General features: G+C 45.5%; 1 protein-coding gene and 1 long non-coding RNA gene across 5 annotated transcripts; one reads left to right on the forward strand and one right to left on the reverse strand.

Moving 5' to 3' along the window:
- The first annotated feature begins 2,130 nt into the window (after positions 1-2,130).
- On the forward strand, positions 2,131-14,794 carry LOC114788064 (mothers against decapentaplegic homolog 1). Of its 3 annotated transcripts, XM_028976208.1 has the most exons (8): positions 2,131-2,259; positions 7,471-8,029; positions 9,242-9,532; positions 9,632-9,748; positions 11,343-11,561; positions 11,692-11,948; positions 12,035-12,194; positions 14,259-14,794. In XM_028976208.1, the coding sequence occupies exons 2-7, from the start codon at positions 7,630-7,632 to the stop codon at positions 12,176-12,178; spliced, it is 1,428 nt and encodes a 475-aa protein (XP_028832041.1). In that variant the 5' UTR covers positions 2,131-2,259; positions 7,471-7,629; the 3' UTR covers positions 12,179-12,194; positions 14,259-14,794. The 3 variants fall into 3 exon arrangements, with proteins under 3 accessions (XP_028832041.1, XP_028832039.1, XP_028832040.1); XM_028976206.1 differs by lacking the exon at positions 14,259-14,794 and having other exon boundaries at positions 12,035-12,658; XM_028976207.1 differs by lacking the exons at positions 2,131-2,259; positions 14,259-14,794 and adding an exon at positions 2,480-3,676 and having other exon boundaries at positions 12,035-12,658.
- Positions 4,755-6,281, reverse strand: LOC114788065 (uncharacterized). Of its 2 annotated transcripts, none has more exons than XR_003749484.1 (4): positions 6,151-6,281; positions 5,525-5,653; positions 4,967-5,073; positions 4,755-4,826 (listed from the first exon to the last, which is right to left on the reverse strand). It is a non-coding gene; the product is annotated as an uncharacterized LOC114788065 (long non-coding RNA). The 2 variants fall into 2 exon arrangements; XR_003749485.1 differs by having other exon boundaries at positions 4,775-4,826; positions 4,928-5,073.
- Positions 14,795-14,827: the final 33 nt, after the last annotated feature.

The raw sequence follows: 14,827 nt of genomic DNA on the forward strand, positions 1-14,827 counted from the left end.
AAACGTTATTAGGGATCTTGGAGGAGCCGTGTTCTGAGAATGCGTGTCAGAGCTCCCAGAATTCGCCTCAACGCGGTGACATTTACTGCCGTGACTCATCCCTTCTTGCAATTCACCTTATTCCTGAAAAGACCATGGGAGCACTGGGGCATTCAACACGCGAGCGTCCGATTGGCCACCACCATGCCTGCTGTTACTGAAGACCTGAGCAGCCTGCCAAAAGGCCGCCATCAGCAACAACAGCTTCACAGAATTGCCGGGGAGGGAGAGAAAGAGACATTACGCTCTGCCCTGAACATTCACATATTCACGTTTTCTTTATTTTCAAATGGATTGAATCATTTGTTCAGCCCTTCTTTATTAGAGCTCACCTTAAATAACATTAAAGTCTGTTCACCTAAAGTTACAAAAAAATATTATGGCCACAATGAATCATGGTACATTTGATAATTAAGTACATCTGCAGGCAAAAAAAACTTTACTCGAGAGGACTCCTACTGAAACTGCAGTAATATTTAACCATGAGCTTCTCTATACTTTAACTCAAGTTCATGTCTTAATTGTGCAGCCATGAGCAGTGTATGCGGGACACTGTCATTTTACTGTACAGAGAACCCTCCACCATGAGGGCCGGCCCTGAACCCGTGGTAGTTTTTCAGGGATTCCTCTTATAGCTCCTCTTATAATGAAAAAAAAAGCCTTCAAGGAGGCTTTTGACCAACACTTCTATGAACAGGAGGTCAATATTGTGACATTTAAATTTATATTATCAATTACAGTAAACGTATGCAATTAAAAAGACCTGTGCATGGACAGGAGCATTAAAGCCAAGTATGTCCAAAGATGTACTCTATGCTCACATCATCAGTAAAGAAAATGTTAGAATTATAGAAAAGTTGAAGCAGTGTTTGAGTACTGCACACATGTGTGGCTGACATTTGTTGAAGAAAGTCAGAGAAGACTGAGGGATAGAGGGACATTCAGTGATATGAACTAGTTTGGGTTTTATAGCTTTACACAAGTTCCTGGGTGCACGCCGATACCTGTGCAGTAGAGAGGAACTGTGGAACTGCGCCACGAGGCGCCAGGGTGTGTTGTAAACTGTTAAGTGGGTTCCCGAGCGGGACGCGCACCCGTGGGAGTCTCTCTCTCCCTTTCTCTTAAATGGGTTCCCGAGTGGGACACGCATCCATGGGACTCTCTCTCTCTCCCTTTCTCTCTCTCTCCCTTTCTCTTAAATGGTTTCTCGAGTGGGACACGCACCCATGGGAGTCTCTCTCTCTCCCTTTCTCTCTCTCTCCCTTTCTATTAAGTGGGTTCCAGCGTGGGACACGCACCCATGGGAGTCTCTCTCTCTCCATCTCTCGCTCTCTCTCTCCCTTTCTCTTAAGTGGGTGCCCGAATGGGACACGCACCCATGGGAGTCCCCCCCCTCTCTCTCTCTCCCGCTCTCTCTCTCTCTCTCTCTCTCTCTCTCTCAGCACGCTCCCCGGCGTCTCCCCAGCGCGCTCCCGGCTCGCGCTGTTTTCCCAGATTCCTCGTTCACGTGCCGCGCGCTCGCGCCTCGCTCAGACATTCTGTCGCCAGCCGCGTGACGTAGCCCGCGCGCTCGCTCGGGGCTTCCGCCCGCGCCGGTGCTCCTCCGCCGGAGCTCGAACAATATAGTCCCCCCTCCAGGCCGGCGGCGCGGTCGAGATCGAGGAATCCCGCTCGACTCCGGCGATCATTATTACTATTATTATTACGTTTTTATGTTATTGCATTACAATGTAAATTTGAACATAACACATTTTTAAAGACACGTTCAAGTGCAAATGTTGCGGTCATGTGAAGGTTCTATTAACTTTTTTTGTTTTTGCATTTGTAAGCCATAGAGGTCAGACAGAAAGCAACAAGGCACTACAAGTTCTGTGTGTTCGATTTGCGCGATTTTTACATCAACTTTCTTTTTACCAAATGGTGTCAATGCAAACAGTGATTTTGCTGCTCACGGAGCTCCGCTGTGGTAGGCCACGCGGGCCCACAAACGCCCCTACCACGACGCGATTTTTAAAGTTAACGCGGCAAGTGAACGCATTACGGCTTGCCACACTCCGCTGCGGCAAGCCGCGCTCCACAATCCCGCGGCGCGCGTAAGAAGTAGGCCCCGTCGTTGACCGGCGCCCGCGGCGTGATACGAGCCGCGGGCCGGGGGTGATGCGGTCCCGCGACACCCTGACGCCAGGCGGGCGGCCGGCTGGAGGCTCGGGAGCGCGCAAGGTAAGAGCGGGACTCCTCTCGTCCGCGCCCGGGGAGCTCCGTCTCCGGCTTCTTCTTCTTCTTTTCCTTTTTCTTTTCGCCACCCGCCGTGCCCCGGTCTTGTTTCACGTTCGGCTTTTACCGACCGACCCTGTCGCGGTGACTTGTTGAAAGTGAAAGCGCGTGAAAAGTTTGTCGCGTGCGCGGTGCCGTGGGTCTGTTGTCATCATCGCCGCGTCCCTGCACCGCTGGATGTCACGGGGGGGACAAGGCCACATGCCACAGGATAAAAAAATTATAATAATAACGAAAAGCGAATAGTCAATTGTGCGTGTGCGAATATATATATATATATATTTTTTTTACGCACTGCATTTCGAACTCGAGGTGTCCAGTGGACGTTGCCACACTTTACCGCGATTTTCCAGTTCTTGCTGTTTCGTTGGTGCAGATGTACGATGTGCACTTCAAAAGGAATATTTAGCAACGTGTGTGTGTGTGTGTGTGTGTGTGTGTGTCAGCGCTTTGAGGATGCAGAGGCTGTTAGTCCTGGGCCAGATTTTCTGACATCATTGAAGATGACATATCAGATTACTCAAAGGACAAGGAATTTGTCCTTGTCTCCCATTTAGTTGGATTGTTTTCTTCTCCAGCGTTCCCTTCGTGATGTTTTCTGTCCCCGTCTCACTTTCTACGTGGTCGGCGTCTTATACCTGCAAATTTGTCCCCGTGGGCTGGATCGTGCCAGGCCCTGCCTGCTCTGCCGGCTGATTAAACGCGTTTTTTTTAATATACGTGAATAGCTTTTATTTAACATGTTAGTGGTTTGCACTTCAGCGTCCATTTCTGGGTTATGTTTATTTTTATTCAAAGGTAGATGGTGGTACATAGAAACATATGAAACATATAAAATATAGAAGAATTAAAAATAAAACTTGAAATGTGCTAATAACAGACTATCTTGGCCACGTCTTGTGCACTGTGTGAAACTGCCGTGCCTCCCTCTCCACATTCACGCCTTCTTCGACGTTTCCCCTGCCGTCGTCTACGCATTTTTTCCTATTTTTTTCCCGTTTATTTTTTGGCCGTATTTTTCCTTTTTCCCGTCCCACGAGTCTGTCACTGTGGAGACCGGCTCGGGATCTCGGCGTGCTTTTGGTTTCCCGCCACCTCCACTTTACTGCCTGATCTATAACGTTTGGCTCGTGCGGTCACTCGCTTTTCAAAATCGGTCGGTGGTACACAAAAAAAAAAACGCTGCCATGTTTTCTTGACACCGTGTCCAGCGTCCCCCCCTCCGTCCTCCCCTCTTCTGTCTGTACTTCTTCTTCTTCTTCTTCTTCTTCTTCTTCTTTTTTTCCCCCAGGCTCGCGAACGCCTCAATTGAGCCCGCTGGCGCTTAATGGACAAGCCGAGGTCCAGGCCCCTGATAAATAATGTACGTCCGCCATAATGCAGCGTCCCCCGGGAGCAGACAGAGAGCCCCATTACTGCCCCCTCGTCCTCCACAGCAGGGGGCTAAATTGATTAACGGCACTGAAGCGGCGCAAAATGATACATGCGTCAGTGTGCTGCCAGGGGTGGGGTCAAGCCTGTCGGGTCTGTGCGAACGTCAGCGTCATGGCGGCCATCGTGCACGCACCGGCTGGCTGGCATTTGTGTTTCTTCGTCTTCTTCGATTTACAAAAAAAAAAAAAAAAACGCAAGGTCTGATCTGATGGCCCTTTCTGGACCCAAATTGGAGGCCGGCACAGACAAACGTGACCGGATGAGTTGAAAAGGGCCAAACATTATTCCTCGCGGATATCACCGGAACGACGTCCGTTTCCGAGGTATAAACGCGCGCGGTCATGCAGCCGGAGGGACGGCTTCGATGCCATTGCCGCGATAATGCCTTAACTCCTCTGTCGGCATGTTCATACTGCGGCCGTGAGTCTTCTGTGAGGGCCCGTTCCTTAGCGACGTTCGGAAAAACAATTTCAAGAGGGCGACGGGATCCCCCTCCCGTCCAGATGTCGGCCCGCTGCCGAACCCCTCGGAGTCTGCCGGGGAAAGGCGGAGGAAGCGGTTTTTCATCTTCTTGCATCTGGTAGCGGGCGGCCGAGGGGCTGTCAGTTCCCATCACGGCGGACCAGTATTGATCCTGGTCTGTAGATTACTCGGTGTTGTGTGCCAGGCAGCGTCTTCACAGGAAACATGTGCCGTCCAGAATGCCGTCCAGATGCTGAGGTTTCACACAGCCGCCGCGTCTCTGATTCAGACATACGAGAACTAGGGAGAGAGAGAGAGAGAGAGAGCGAGAGAGAGTCCTTCCAACAGTGCATTTGAAGTGTGATGTACCAGTCTGGAGAGGCCAGACCGTCTCATTTCACGACTCCTGAAACATTTACCGCATTTATCAGACGCCCTTATCCAGAGAGACTTCCAATCAGTAGTTACAGGGACAGTCCCCTCCTGGAGCAACTCAGGGTTAAGTGTCTTGCTCAGGGACACAATTGTTGTAAGTGGGATTTGAACCTGGGTCTTCTGGTTCATAGGCGAGTGTGTTACCCACTAGGACATGCTTAATGAGTCTGGTTTTTAAAGACCTGACGGGGGGAAAACCACGTGCAGATTTGATTAATTGTAACAGACGGAGAGGTAATATTTCCATGGGATTTAAGGCAGACAATGAAGTGATTCTTCACACCCTGGTAAAGTGAAGGTGGGCGAACTTTCCAGCACCCACCTGCTGTTGAGGCGCCGCCTCTTTGCCGCATTTGGGCTGGCGGGGATCGCAGGAGTCTTCTGAGGCTCGGCAATGCTGGATTTATGCCTCTGTTGCCCCACCATTGCCTGGACAGTGTAAGAAGTGCTGGTTTCAATCATCATCACTACACTACAGCAGGAGTGTGCTGATGATGAAAATGACAATGTGTAAAGTAGCATTAATAAATTGGCCTACACATATACACCAACCGCAGAAGGTGAGGCGAATAGAGTAGGCGAATTGATTATCGTCGATTATCTCGTCACAGTTGCAATTGAACATTTTGTCCTCAAAAGTCGATGTGTTGGAAATGTTAGTGTTTGAGACAGATTGTGATGGCTGGGGTACATGAGCATCGGGCCACGACCATGGAGCAACGAACCTTTTCTTCATGTTGATGGCCATGCATTGTGGGCTATTAGATTCAGTACATAGAGACACGGAATTATTTCTTGTATCTGTTCGAGGATCTTTCTGGAGCTGATCGTGTGATGACCTCAGTGTAGAAACTTATCGTTGTCAATATTGTCCACCAACCTCACGTTAATCGCATCCATTTGGAGGACCTCATCCTTGACCTTTCCGTCTCGTCCACTGGCCGAAGAGGCGAAGTCTGCCTCGGTGGACGCAATGAATCATTAAGTGGCATCACATCAAAAGGGAGCGCTGTTACACAAAAACGTCCACACAGTTGTGACTTGGTGTTTGGAACGAGGACCAAGGGGCCGGTGGCAGAGATAGTCACAGCCTTGCTGATAAAAGAATGCTTTAAAACAGCATGACCCAGAGAGTTAATGTTTTTTTTTTAATGCGTTCCTGTCAACATGTTTATATTATTACCAATTCACCGAGTTTACAGACCATCAGAATCCCGGTCACCGGCGGTTTAGCGTTTAATCACGCAAGTTTAACGTGTGTTAAACTTGAGTGCGTTTGCAGGAGCGTTACCCAGCCTGGATGGTGCTGGAGGTGTGTCTGCTGTAGCCAGATTATTTGAGCGTTCGAATCAGTGTAGTGACGGAGACACTTCCTCCGTTCTGTCCCACAAAACATCACATACAAATCATTTATTTTTTATTATTCGCTCCACAAAGGAAGCGATGTGTGAGTTTATGTATGGGTTAAGCTTCGAGGCCGCAAACCGGATAAATGAACCTGAATACCTGAACCTGAAAATGGTCATCTGTTGAGTGCGGACCTCGCAACGCCGCCCCTATACATTTACGCAGGTATGGCATCCGTATCCGAAAAACAGTCACAAAGAACGCCGGATGCGGACCGCGGCTGTACGCGCGCACACGTGCGCAGTTAGCAGCAAGTGCGTAAGGACACGCCTGCCGAGAAGGGGGGTCTTCCCTGACAACAGCCGAGGGTCCTGGGGGTTTAAATTAGCTGCTGTCTAGCAGATTGGCCAGCTCAGCTAAATATAGAGTGAAACTTTTTAGTTTTCCTGTCACTCCGACACACGCCCAGCCCTCCCGTTTATAAACTGCACCTGTTTTCATCGCCTTTCTCGTGGACTCCTTTCGCTCCGTAAACACACACACACACACACACACACACACAAATGGGAAGGCCACACAGATGTAAACGGTGCCAATCTCTTAGCGGCAAATCCCAAAATAAAGCCCTGCTGGCCTTTAACCTCCTTTAACCCGAGCGTGAAAGCCTGCGATTCCCAGCCAGGGGCGTTTGCGTCGTCTCGATGTGCGGATCATGACGTGGAAGTCGCCGTCGACGTGAAATATGCCACGCCTATGGGTTTAGTGGAAGCGAATGATAAATGAGCTCCTGATATGACTAACAAATGTCGTATCAGGAGATGGTCAAACAAATGTCAGATCTTGGGGCATGTGGCCATTTTGCAATTCCAGATGGGTTGTTGTATTAGTAAAGGTTTAAAATTGGTTTCTTTTTTTTTTTGAGGAACGTGTACTTTAAAAAAAAATCTCTTGTACTAAGCACAAAGTTTCTTTTGAAGTACCTCCAGGCACAGATGGTTGCTGACACCATTCTTTATCTTGATCGTTTTCAAAAGGAGCGTGCACTTACATGCTTCATATGCTCCCATTTCCCCTTCACACAATGCCTAAGTGGGCATCCTGGGATTTGGCTGGAGTGTGTTTCCCCTCTCATTGTGCAAGAAAATGTCTTTTCTGATAAATTGTGTATTTATTCTGGTAGTAAAACTGTATTGTGCATTTTCACTGAGTTTGCCCTGTAACACACATTTTTGTTAGTTTCATACCTGTACATTCTTCATGTTCAGTAAGGTTCCTGAAAAATAAAATTTCAATACCAAGTATTTAGAAAAACTAAAAAGCAGATCCTTATGAGTTGGCAGCACAGACCCAGATTTTTCGCCCTTGTCTTGTAAAGATGAGGTGATGTGCCATTCTTATTGGTAGAAAATGTAATTAAAAGCATGGACACGCCCATGAAAGATGATCATTTGAGTAACTGTCTTTGTCCTGTTGGTGTAGGTCATCTAAATGTCCTGAGAGCTTGGTCAGACGTTGAGGTCCGTCATTTCTGGAGTGAAACTGACCTGAGAAAACCTTCTCCACTCGTCCCCATTGGTGAAAGTTGTTGTTTGGAATTCAGACGGGCTGGTGGTGAGCTTCAGGAGCGAAGCTGCCACCATGAATGTCACATCGCTGTTCTCCTTCACCAGTCCAGCGGTTAAGCGGCTGCTGGGCTGGAAGCAAGGTGACGAGGAAGAGAAATGGGCTGAGAAGGCAGTGGATGCGCTGGTGAAGAAGCTGAAAAAGAAGAAGGGAGCCATGGAGGAGTTGGAGAAGGCATTAAGCTGCCCAGGCCAGCCCAGCAGCTGTGTGACCATCCCACGCTCTTTGGACGGCCGGCTCCAGGTGTCCCACCGGAAGGGGCTTCCTCACGTGATCTACTGCCGCGTCTGGCGCTGGCCTGACTTGCAGTCGCACCACGAGCTCAAAGCTCTGGAGTGCTGCCAGTTCCCCTTTGGCTCCAAGCAGAAGGACGTGTGCATCAACCCCTACCACTACAAGAGGGTTGACAGTCCAGGTGAGTGTCTGCAGACAGCGCGGCTATTCAGCCTCTTCACAGTGTGCCAGTGTGGCTCGAACAATTAGAAAATTATCATTTGTGCCCATCATTTTTTTTTTCATATATAGTATGTTCAATACATGAAAGGGCTAGAGTTTGGTTCCATCTTCTATTGTTATTTTGTATGAATCTGTGACACACATTCAGTTTGAAGCAACCATTCAAAGTTTATATAAAGCAGTATGACTGGGTTTATCACATCATACAGAAATCTGTTATTAACCTCTTGACTGATTCTAAAAAAAAAATAGCTAAGTACATAAAGTAATCATGGAAAAAAAAATACCCCCACCCCTCTTCACAAGGGTGGAAGATGTAGCTTTTTGAATAATTTTTTATTTTATTTGATTGCATCATTTATGTCAACCCTAGTCATAAATCCAGAATTCAAATCTCTGCAAACCACAGTGGTTCCTCTTACCTTCTCGTTTCCTCCATTTTTCTCCTTTATTTTTCAGTGGCCAATTCGCTCTCATATATTCTCTGGCTTCCATTGGTTAGCCAGGTGTTTTTCAGAGCTGTAATCCTTTGAGGATGTCTGTGTGCGTGCTCGGAGTAGGGGAAGAAAAGTCATATTGAAAAGTCAGTCCTTTTTTGTTGCCTAAGCAGAAGATGAGGGTCAACTGACAAGAAGGAAACAGCTGTCCACATGCTGTGTGTTTATGTATACTGTATATATATGTGTGTGTGTGTGAGATAAATGCAACAGCAGGAAATTCCAGCCATGGGGATAATGAGGGCTTTGTTTCAAGGCAGGTTCTGTATGTGTAAGTGTGTGTGTGTGTGTGCGTGTACATGTATGCAGACTTTTGGTGATCAAGGGGAACTGGAACTTCAGTCTCACACACACACACACACACACACACACGGCTGTCACATTAAGATGAAAGTGTGAGCACAGACACTCTTTTTGGGGCTTTTTGCACTTTTGACTGTTCAAACACCTGTCCTCCAAATGTCCATAGAGCTCCACACTGCTGGCTTCAGTCATGTGCATGCACTCAATATCTGCTCACTCTGCCAATACACACATTTATTTTTCATTAAAGAGACTGTGCAGATGTTTTAATGACAACATTTATTAAAAAAAGTATAAAGAACAGTATATGCATGTATACCTAAATTTTGCGATTTAAAACTGTGCTCCTTTTTTTCCTGTTTTTTCATCAGTGCTGCCCCCGGTGTTGGTTCCACGTATCAGCGAGTACAATGATAAGCTAAGTATGCTGCCACGCTTCCAGAACCCTCTGCACCAGCCGGAGCTGCTCATGCCTCACAACGCCACAGTCCCACATTCATTCCTGCAGCAGACAGCACAGCCCACAGTGGCCAGCCTGTCCATCACGCCCAGTTCACCCACCAACAGCTACCCCAGCTCGCCTGGCAGCAACATGGGCAGCACCGCCACCTTAACACAGTCGCCCTCCAGCTCCGACCCCAGCAGCCCCTTCCAGATGCCAGGTGAACCAGAAATGCAGGATGTGAGCTAGCAATATAATATGCTTTCACTGTGTGACACTAATGCCTGCTATGCGTGTGTGTGCCTGTTTCTTCAAACAGAAACCCCTCCACCAGCCTACATGGGCCCAGAGGAGCCCATGAACCAGGACTGCCCCCAGCTGATGGACACAAACATGCTGGCCCCTTCTCTATCCCAGGAGATCAACAACCGTGCTGGTACTTATCACTACCAGATAATAAAACGAAATACATGTATTTCACATAGATCTTTCCATGTAGTCACAAACATTCTTACGAAAATAAACTGGATCCACTAACAAGCCTTTATAGTCTAGTGTTAATTCACTCTATTTTATGCTCTCTAGTCCCATATTTTAGTCAGGTTAAGTCAAACATAACCTTTGTTGTTATGTAATCACCATGAAAAACAAAAGGACCAGAGGAAATTCTAAAGCATATAACAACATCACCTATTTTAACGAAGGGATAGCATTTTAAAGCAATCTGAATAGCTTTGAAATTCAATTTATGAAATTGAATCTATGTTGGTTTGGACAGTTTTCTCTAAGAATGACTGTGCACATTTCCAAAATAGACAGCACAGCTCCCTCCTGTGCATGTGAATGGTAGTGCATTAGATTGCATTAGAATTTGTGAAGCACAGCAAGGACAGCACACAGTGACTCTGCATTTAACCCTCTCATGGCTGCCCACTGCTCACAAAAGGTGATGGGTTAAATGCAGAGACCACAACTCATTGTGTCACAGTGTGCTGTGCTGTGCTTCAAAATGACACTTTAATTTTCATGTTCACTTGCACCTATCAACAAGGTGTATTAATACAATCAGTTACCTCACAACAGTGACACCTGGCAGATAGTGGGATGTATAAGGAAGGGAATTTTTTTCACTACATTTTCATTACATTTTGCTTTTTTTTGCATATGTGGCTGTGTATATGCAGTCTGCATCACTCTTCGTTTACATCATGTGGATGGTGGAAGTCATTTCCTCTGGGTTGCTAACCGAGTACACCCCTTCATGGAGACGGGATTTCCTGATGGCAGTGTCCTCTTTCAGCAGAATAAAGCACCCTAGCACACTGAGGAAATGGTTCAAGAAAAGCTTGAGGGGGAAAAAAACAACCAGTCTGAATTGACATCTGCGGTCTTTGTTGGTAGAGCAAGTCTGATTGATAGAGGCATCACCTCGCAATTTACAGGATTAAACAATCTGCTACATGCACTTGATTGGCTTGCCAAATTTATCTATTCCACAAGGAATGACAGTCAATGACAGTCAAACAAGAGAGACAGTGCATTTTTTTTTGGCCACTTCTCATTTCGCATTTCACCCACTTAGATCCAGGCCAGGCATGTTTACTTGGATTAACACGGTTTGTTGAGATGTCTGTGGACATGGCCCTGAGATATTTGTAGCAGTGATGGAATTTAGGATGTCCCCTGACAACCCTGTATTCCCTGGGCATTAACAATGTTGGATTAAGGTAGTGGCTACATGGGCAGCCACTCAGGGTGACATCCTGTCAGTGGCAGGATGGATGGGCACATTTGTGTCATTGGTTTTCTGAATGCCAGTACAGATGGTCAGCTGTATTACGACATTCATATCAAATGACCACCGATGACTAGATGACTGCAGCTTTCCTTCACAAAAGCTATATTTCCCGGGAATATCTATCCAATCTTGATGATGCTGTAGATGAAACCGACCTTCCTTTTTTTTTTGTTTTTTTTTCAGTCTAATTAAAAAAATGTAAAGTCCCTTGATCATGTGTTTGTGTTTGCAGATGTAGCTGTGGCATATGAGGAGCCCCAGTACTGGTGCAGCATTATGTACTATGAACTGAATAACCGTGTGGGTGAAGCCTTCCAGGCATCATCCACAAGTGTTTTGGTAGATGGCTTCACTGACCCATCCAACAACTGCAGTCGCTTCTGCTTGGGTTTGCTGTCCAATGTCAACCGTAATTCTACCATAGAGAACACACGTCGCCACATAGGCAAAGGTGTGGTGCAAACGTTGTCACTTTAAAATCACCTGCCCGGAGCTCTGTTACGCTGCTTTTTACACCAATTTACACCAACTTGCTGTATATGCAGCAATAGAAATTGTGCTCTCTTTCGCTCTTTTTGTAGGGGTTCACCTGTATTATGTAGGCGGCGAGGTGTATGCCGAGTGCCTGAGTGACAGCAGCATCTTTGTGCAGAGTCGTAACTGTAACTACCACCATGGCTTCCATCCCACTACGGTCTGCAAGATACCCAGTGGCTGTAGCCTCAAGATCTTCAACAACCAGGAGTTTGCTGAGCTCCTGGCTCAGTCCGTCAACCACGGTTTTGAGGCTGTTTACGAGCTCACAAAAATGTGCACCATACGCATGAGTTTTGTTAAGGTACTGTTTTAACAACACCCTATTAAACATTATGCACATATTTACAGGCGTGCCGTACACTGCAACAAGTCTTGTCTGCGTTGTAGGGTTGGGGTGCAGAATACCACCGGCAAGATGTCACCAGCACCCCCTGCTGGATAGAGATCCACCTGCATGGACCTCTGCAGTGGCTGGATAAGGTCCTGACTCAGATGGACTCTCCCCAAAACCACATCTCCTCTGTGTCCTAATCAGAACTAGGTCCAGGTACAGAGACCGCGTCACCTAGATGTTGTCTGGGTTTCAGTGTCTAGCAATTGGCTGACAGGCATTCAAAGGCAGGGGAGGGAATATTAAACTATTACAAGTGTTGCTTAAATCCGGTCCTGAAAGGCTGCCGTGTGCAAGGTAGTAACTACTGATAAAAAAAAAAAAAAAAAAGGGCTTGGGAGATTAAAACCGGGAGGACACACTAGATATTCAGGTGACTGAACTAGTGTTCAGTCAGTCATCTTGAGATAAAGGTCACCAAAAACCGATGCACACGGCGGCTTCTCAGTAGTGGCTCTCCGCAGCGCTAGTCTACTTGAAGGAGGTCTGACAGGGGCACATTAAGGCATGCAGACTGGTAAGGGACGTTTCATGGGTGTTAGGGAAACTGGAAGATACTTGATGAAAAAAAAAAAAATGTGACCAAGCCTAATAAAAAAAACAAAAAAAACACACTAGAGTATGCCAGACCTCTTCCTTCCTTCAACATTTCGTTGTGGCCTTGTTTTTTTGTTTTTCTGCCTTTTCCAGTCTATGTCACAGAATTCCAATGGGGATTGCCTTGCAGTGGTTTCGGTGGACATTTTGGGTGGTCTGGGGTGGGAGGGTCTTTTTTTGTTTATTTGTTTGAACTGAACTTAGATTAGGTTGCATTTACATATCAAGCCATGTTACTGTTTGACAAACATTTCAGTATGCAGTTGTTTGTACAGATAATGTAGCAGAGATGGTAAAGTAAGTGAAACAATTGCGATGTTGGGAACATCATATGACATCATAAACAAATCTTGTTTACAGCCATCCAAATATGGATCTGATTCTGTTGGTTCAGTGTAGTTGTGTTTTAGGCCAGTGTACAACTTTGGAAGACACAACGCTGTAAAGTTGATCCTGGCATTCTGTTTGTGCTTAAAGGATGTTTCTTCAGGAGCCATGCGTAAGACTTACTGGGAGACTGAATATGATCCGGAACCATATTTGATAGTTCTGCCAGGCTAATTTTTAATGTCTCATTGATCAGCCGGGATGGAAATCATGGTATAGCAGGTTGGATGGAGAGTGTGTTTCAGTTGCTCAACAAATCTCTACTTGTAATGGGAATGGGAAACGGGTAAAAAGGATACTGGGTAAAATGAGAGGTAAAGTTGTGCCTGATTTACTAAGACATTTGCCAGGTATCAACCTTAATTCCAAGAATGTAAAATGCATATGGATACTATGCAAAAAAATAAACGTATGATTTTGGATTCAGGTTTATTTTAATCCTGAATGGAATATAGTTCCAGTGAACCAGTTTTTATATGTGTGCATAAAGGTCAAAAACAATACTGAACATCCACGATATTTGATCCTTCCAATTGAACCGCGGAAGACATGTGTCAGCAAAACAAAGTGATCTGATTAATCAACCATCCCAAATTGTTATTGGAAATAACAGACATCATGTTCTTTATGCCAAAGAAAGAAAAAGACTCCTCTTGACAGGATATGTCATGGTGTAGGTGAAGGATAGACTGTTGGAATTTTGTCTATTTTAGGGACATGTCTGTATATTTGAGCAAGACTAAGCTGCAGTCTGGCTTTGTAAACAGAGGCGTCCCTGCAGTGTAAAATTGCTACTTGCAAAATACATTGAAGACCTTGAATCATGGATTGGCTGAAGACTTGGAATTGAGGTTGTACAATGTTTTATAACTGCTAAATAACATTACATGACATCTGAATGGTGGGAGAGTATTACTTTTGCACATAATCATTTACCATATATGCAACACTACATCTGGGCCTTAAGCTGCAGATGAATGCTGTGCTGTCACTTATTTCAGTTCTGTGTTTTCTTTTATATGCAACAGTAATAGAAAATTATGCAAAGTGAATTAAAGCATCAGGAACGTTTCAGCCAGTTGTAGGGATGTACCAGTTAAGAAATTCTGGACATACAGGTTTTGTATTTTGTTTTTGGTGTTATTTATTTCCTAATTTGTGAGTCAAACAAAATGGTTCATTTAAAAATATGGTCAGAGTAAATTCTTTTGTTTCTTTCTTGTTCTCTACGATTAGATCTTCTTTGAAACTGCAGCTGTGTTGGCTACCGATGTCCAGGTCAGATAGTCATCAACCAACACGACATTAAGCAAGCAAGGATGACGTGAAACAATAGATAAACAATGGTTACTGCCACCTTTGAAAGTCATCTGGTTTGCCAATGGCAGTAAACCATGCAAATATTAGCCAATACCGAAAAAATGTTATCCTTCAGCCCTAGTTGAAAGGCAGCATCTGCCAGTAATGATGTTTGGCCAATATAATGGTGCGTATATAGCCGGTAGTATCTGGGAACAGATAACAGATTAAGGTAAATGTAGAGAACGGATGAACAGAACATCTGGAAAAAATAAACATTATATAATTCCATTGCCTGTCCTGTACTTTTTTTAATCAGAAGAAAGTTAAAGTTAATTCCATGTTGACTTATTACCCCTCCTAAAGGGTAAACAATTATAGTAATTTACAATGAGAGGTCCCAACTGCTCATCTCTTTTTGTACTTTGATGTGTTTTACCATTGTTTTTATTGGCACTTTTCTACATTTCATTTGTGTCTTTGTTTTTTTTTTGTTTTTTTTGTTC

This window comes from Denticeps clupeoides, chromosome 4 (genome assembly GCF_900700375.1).
Source record: "Denticeps clupeoides chromosome 4, fDenClu1.1, whole genome shotgun sequence".
NCBI classification, from domain to species: Eukaryota; Metazoa; Chordata; class Actinopteri; order Clupeiformes; family Denticipitidae; genus Denticeps; species Denticeps clupeoides.

Coding starts and splice junctions, on each gene's coding strand:
- LOC114788064 (XM_028976208.1), top strand. CDS start 7,630: ATGAATGTCACATCGCTGTTCTCCTTCACCAGTCCAGCGGTTAAGCGG. Junction 11,562..11,691: donor ACGTCGCCACATAGGCAAAG/GTGTGGTGCAAA, acceptor CTCTTTTTGTAG/GGGTTCACCTGTATTATGTA. Junction 11,949..12,034: donor TACGCATGAGTTTTGTTAAG/GTACTGTTTTAA, acceptor TCTGCGTTGTAG/GGTTGGGGTGCAGAATACCA.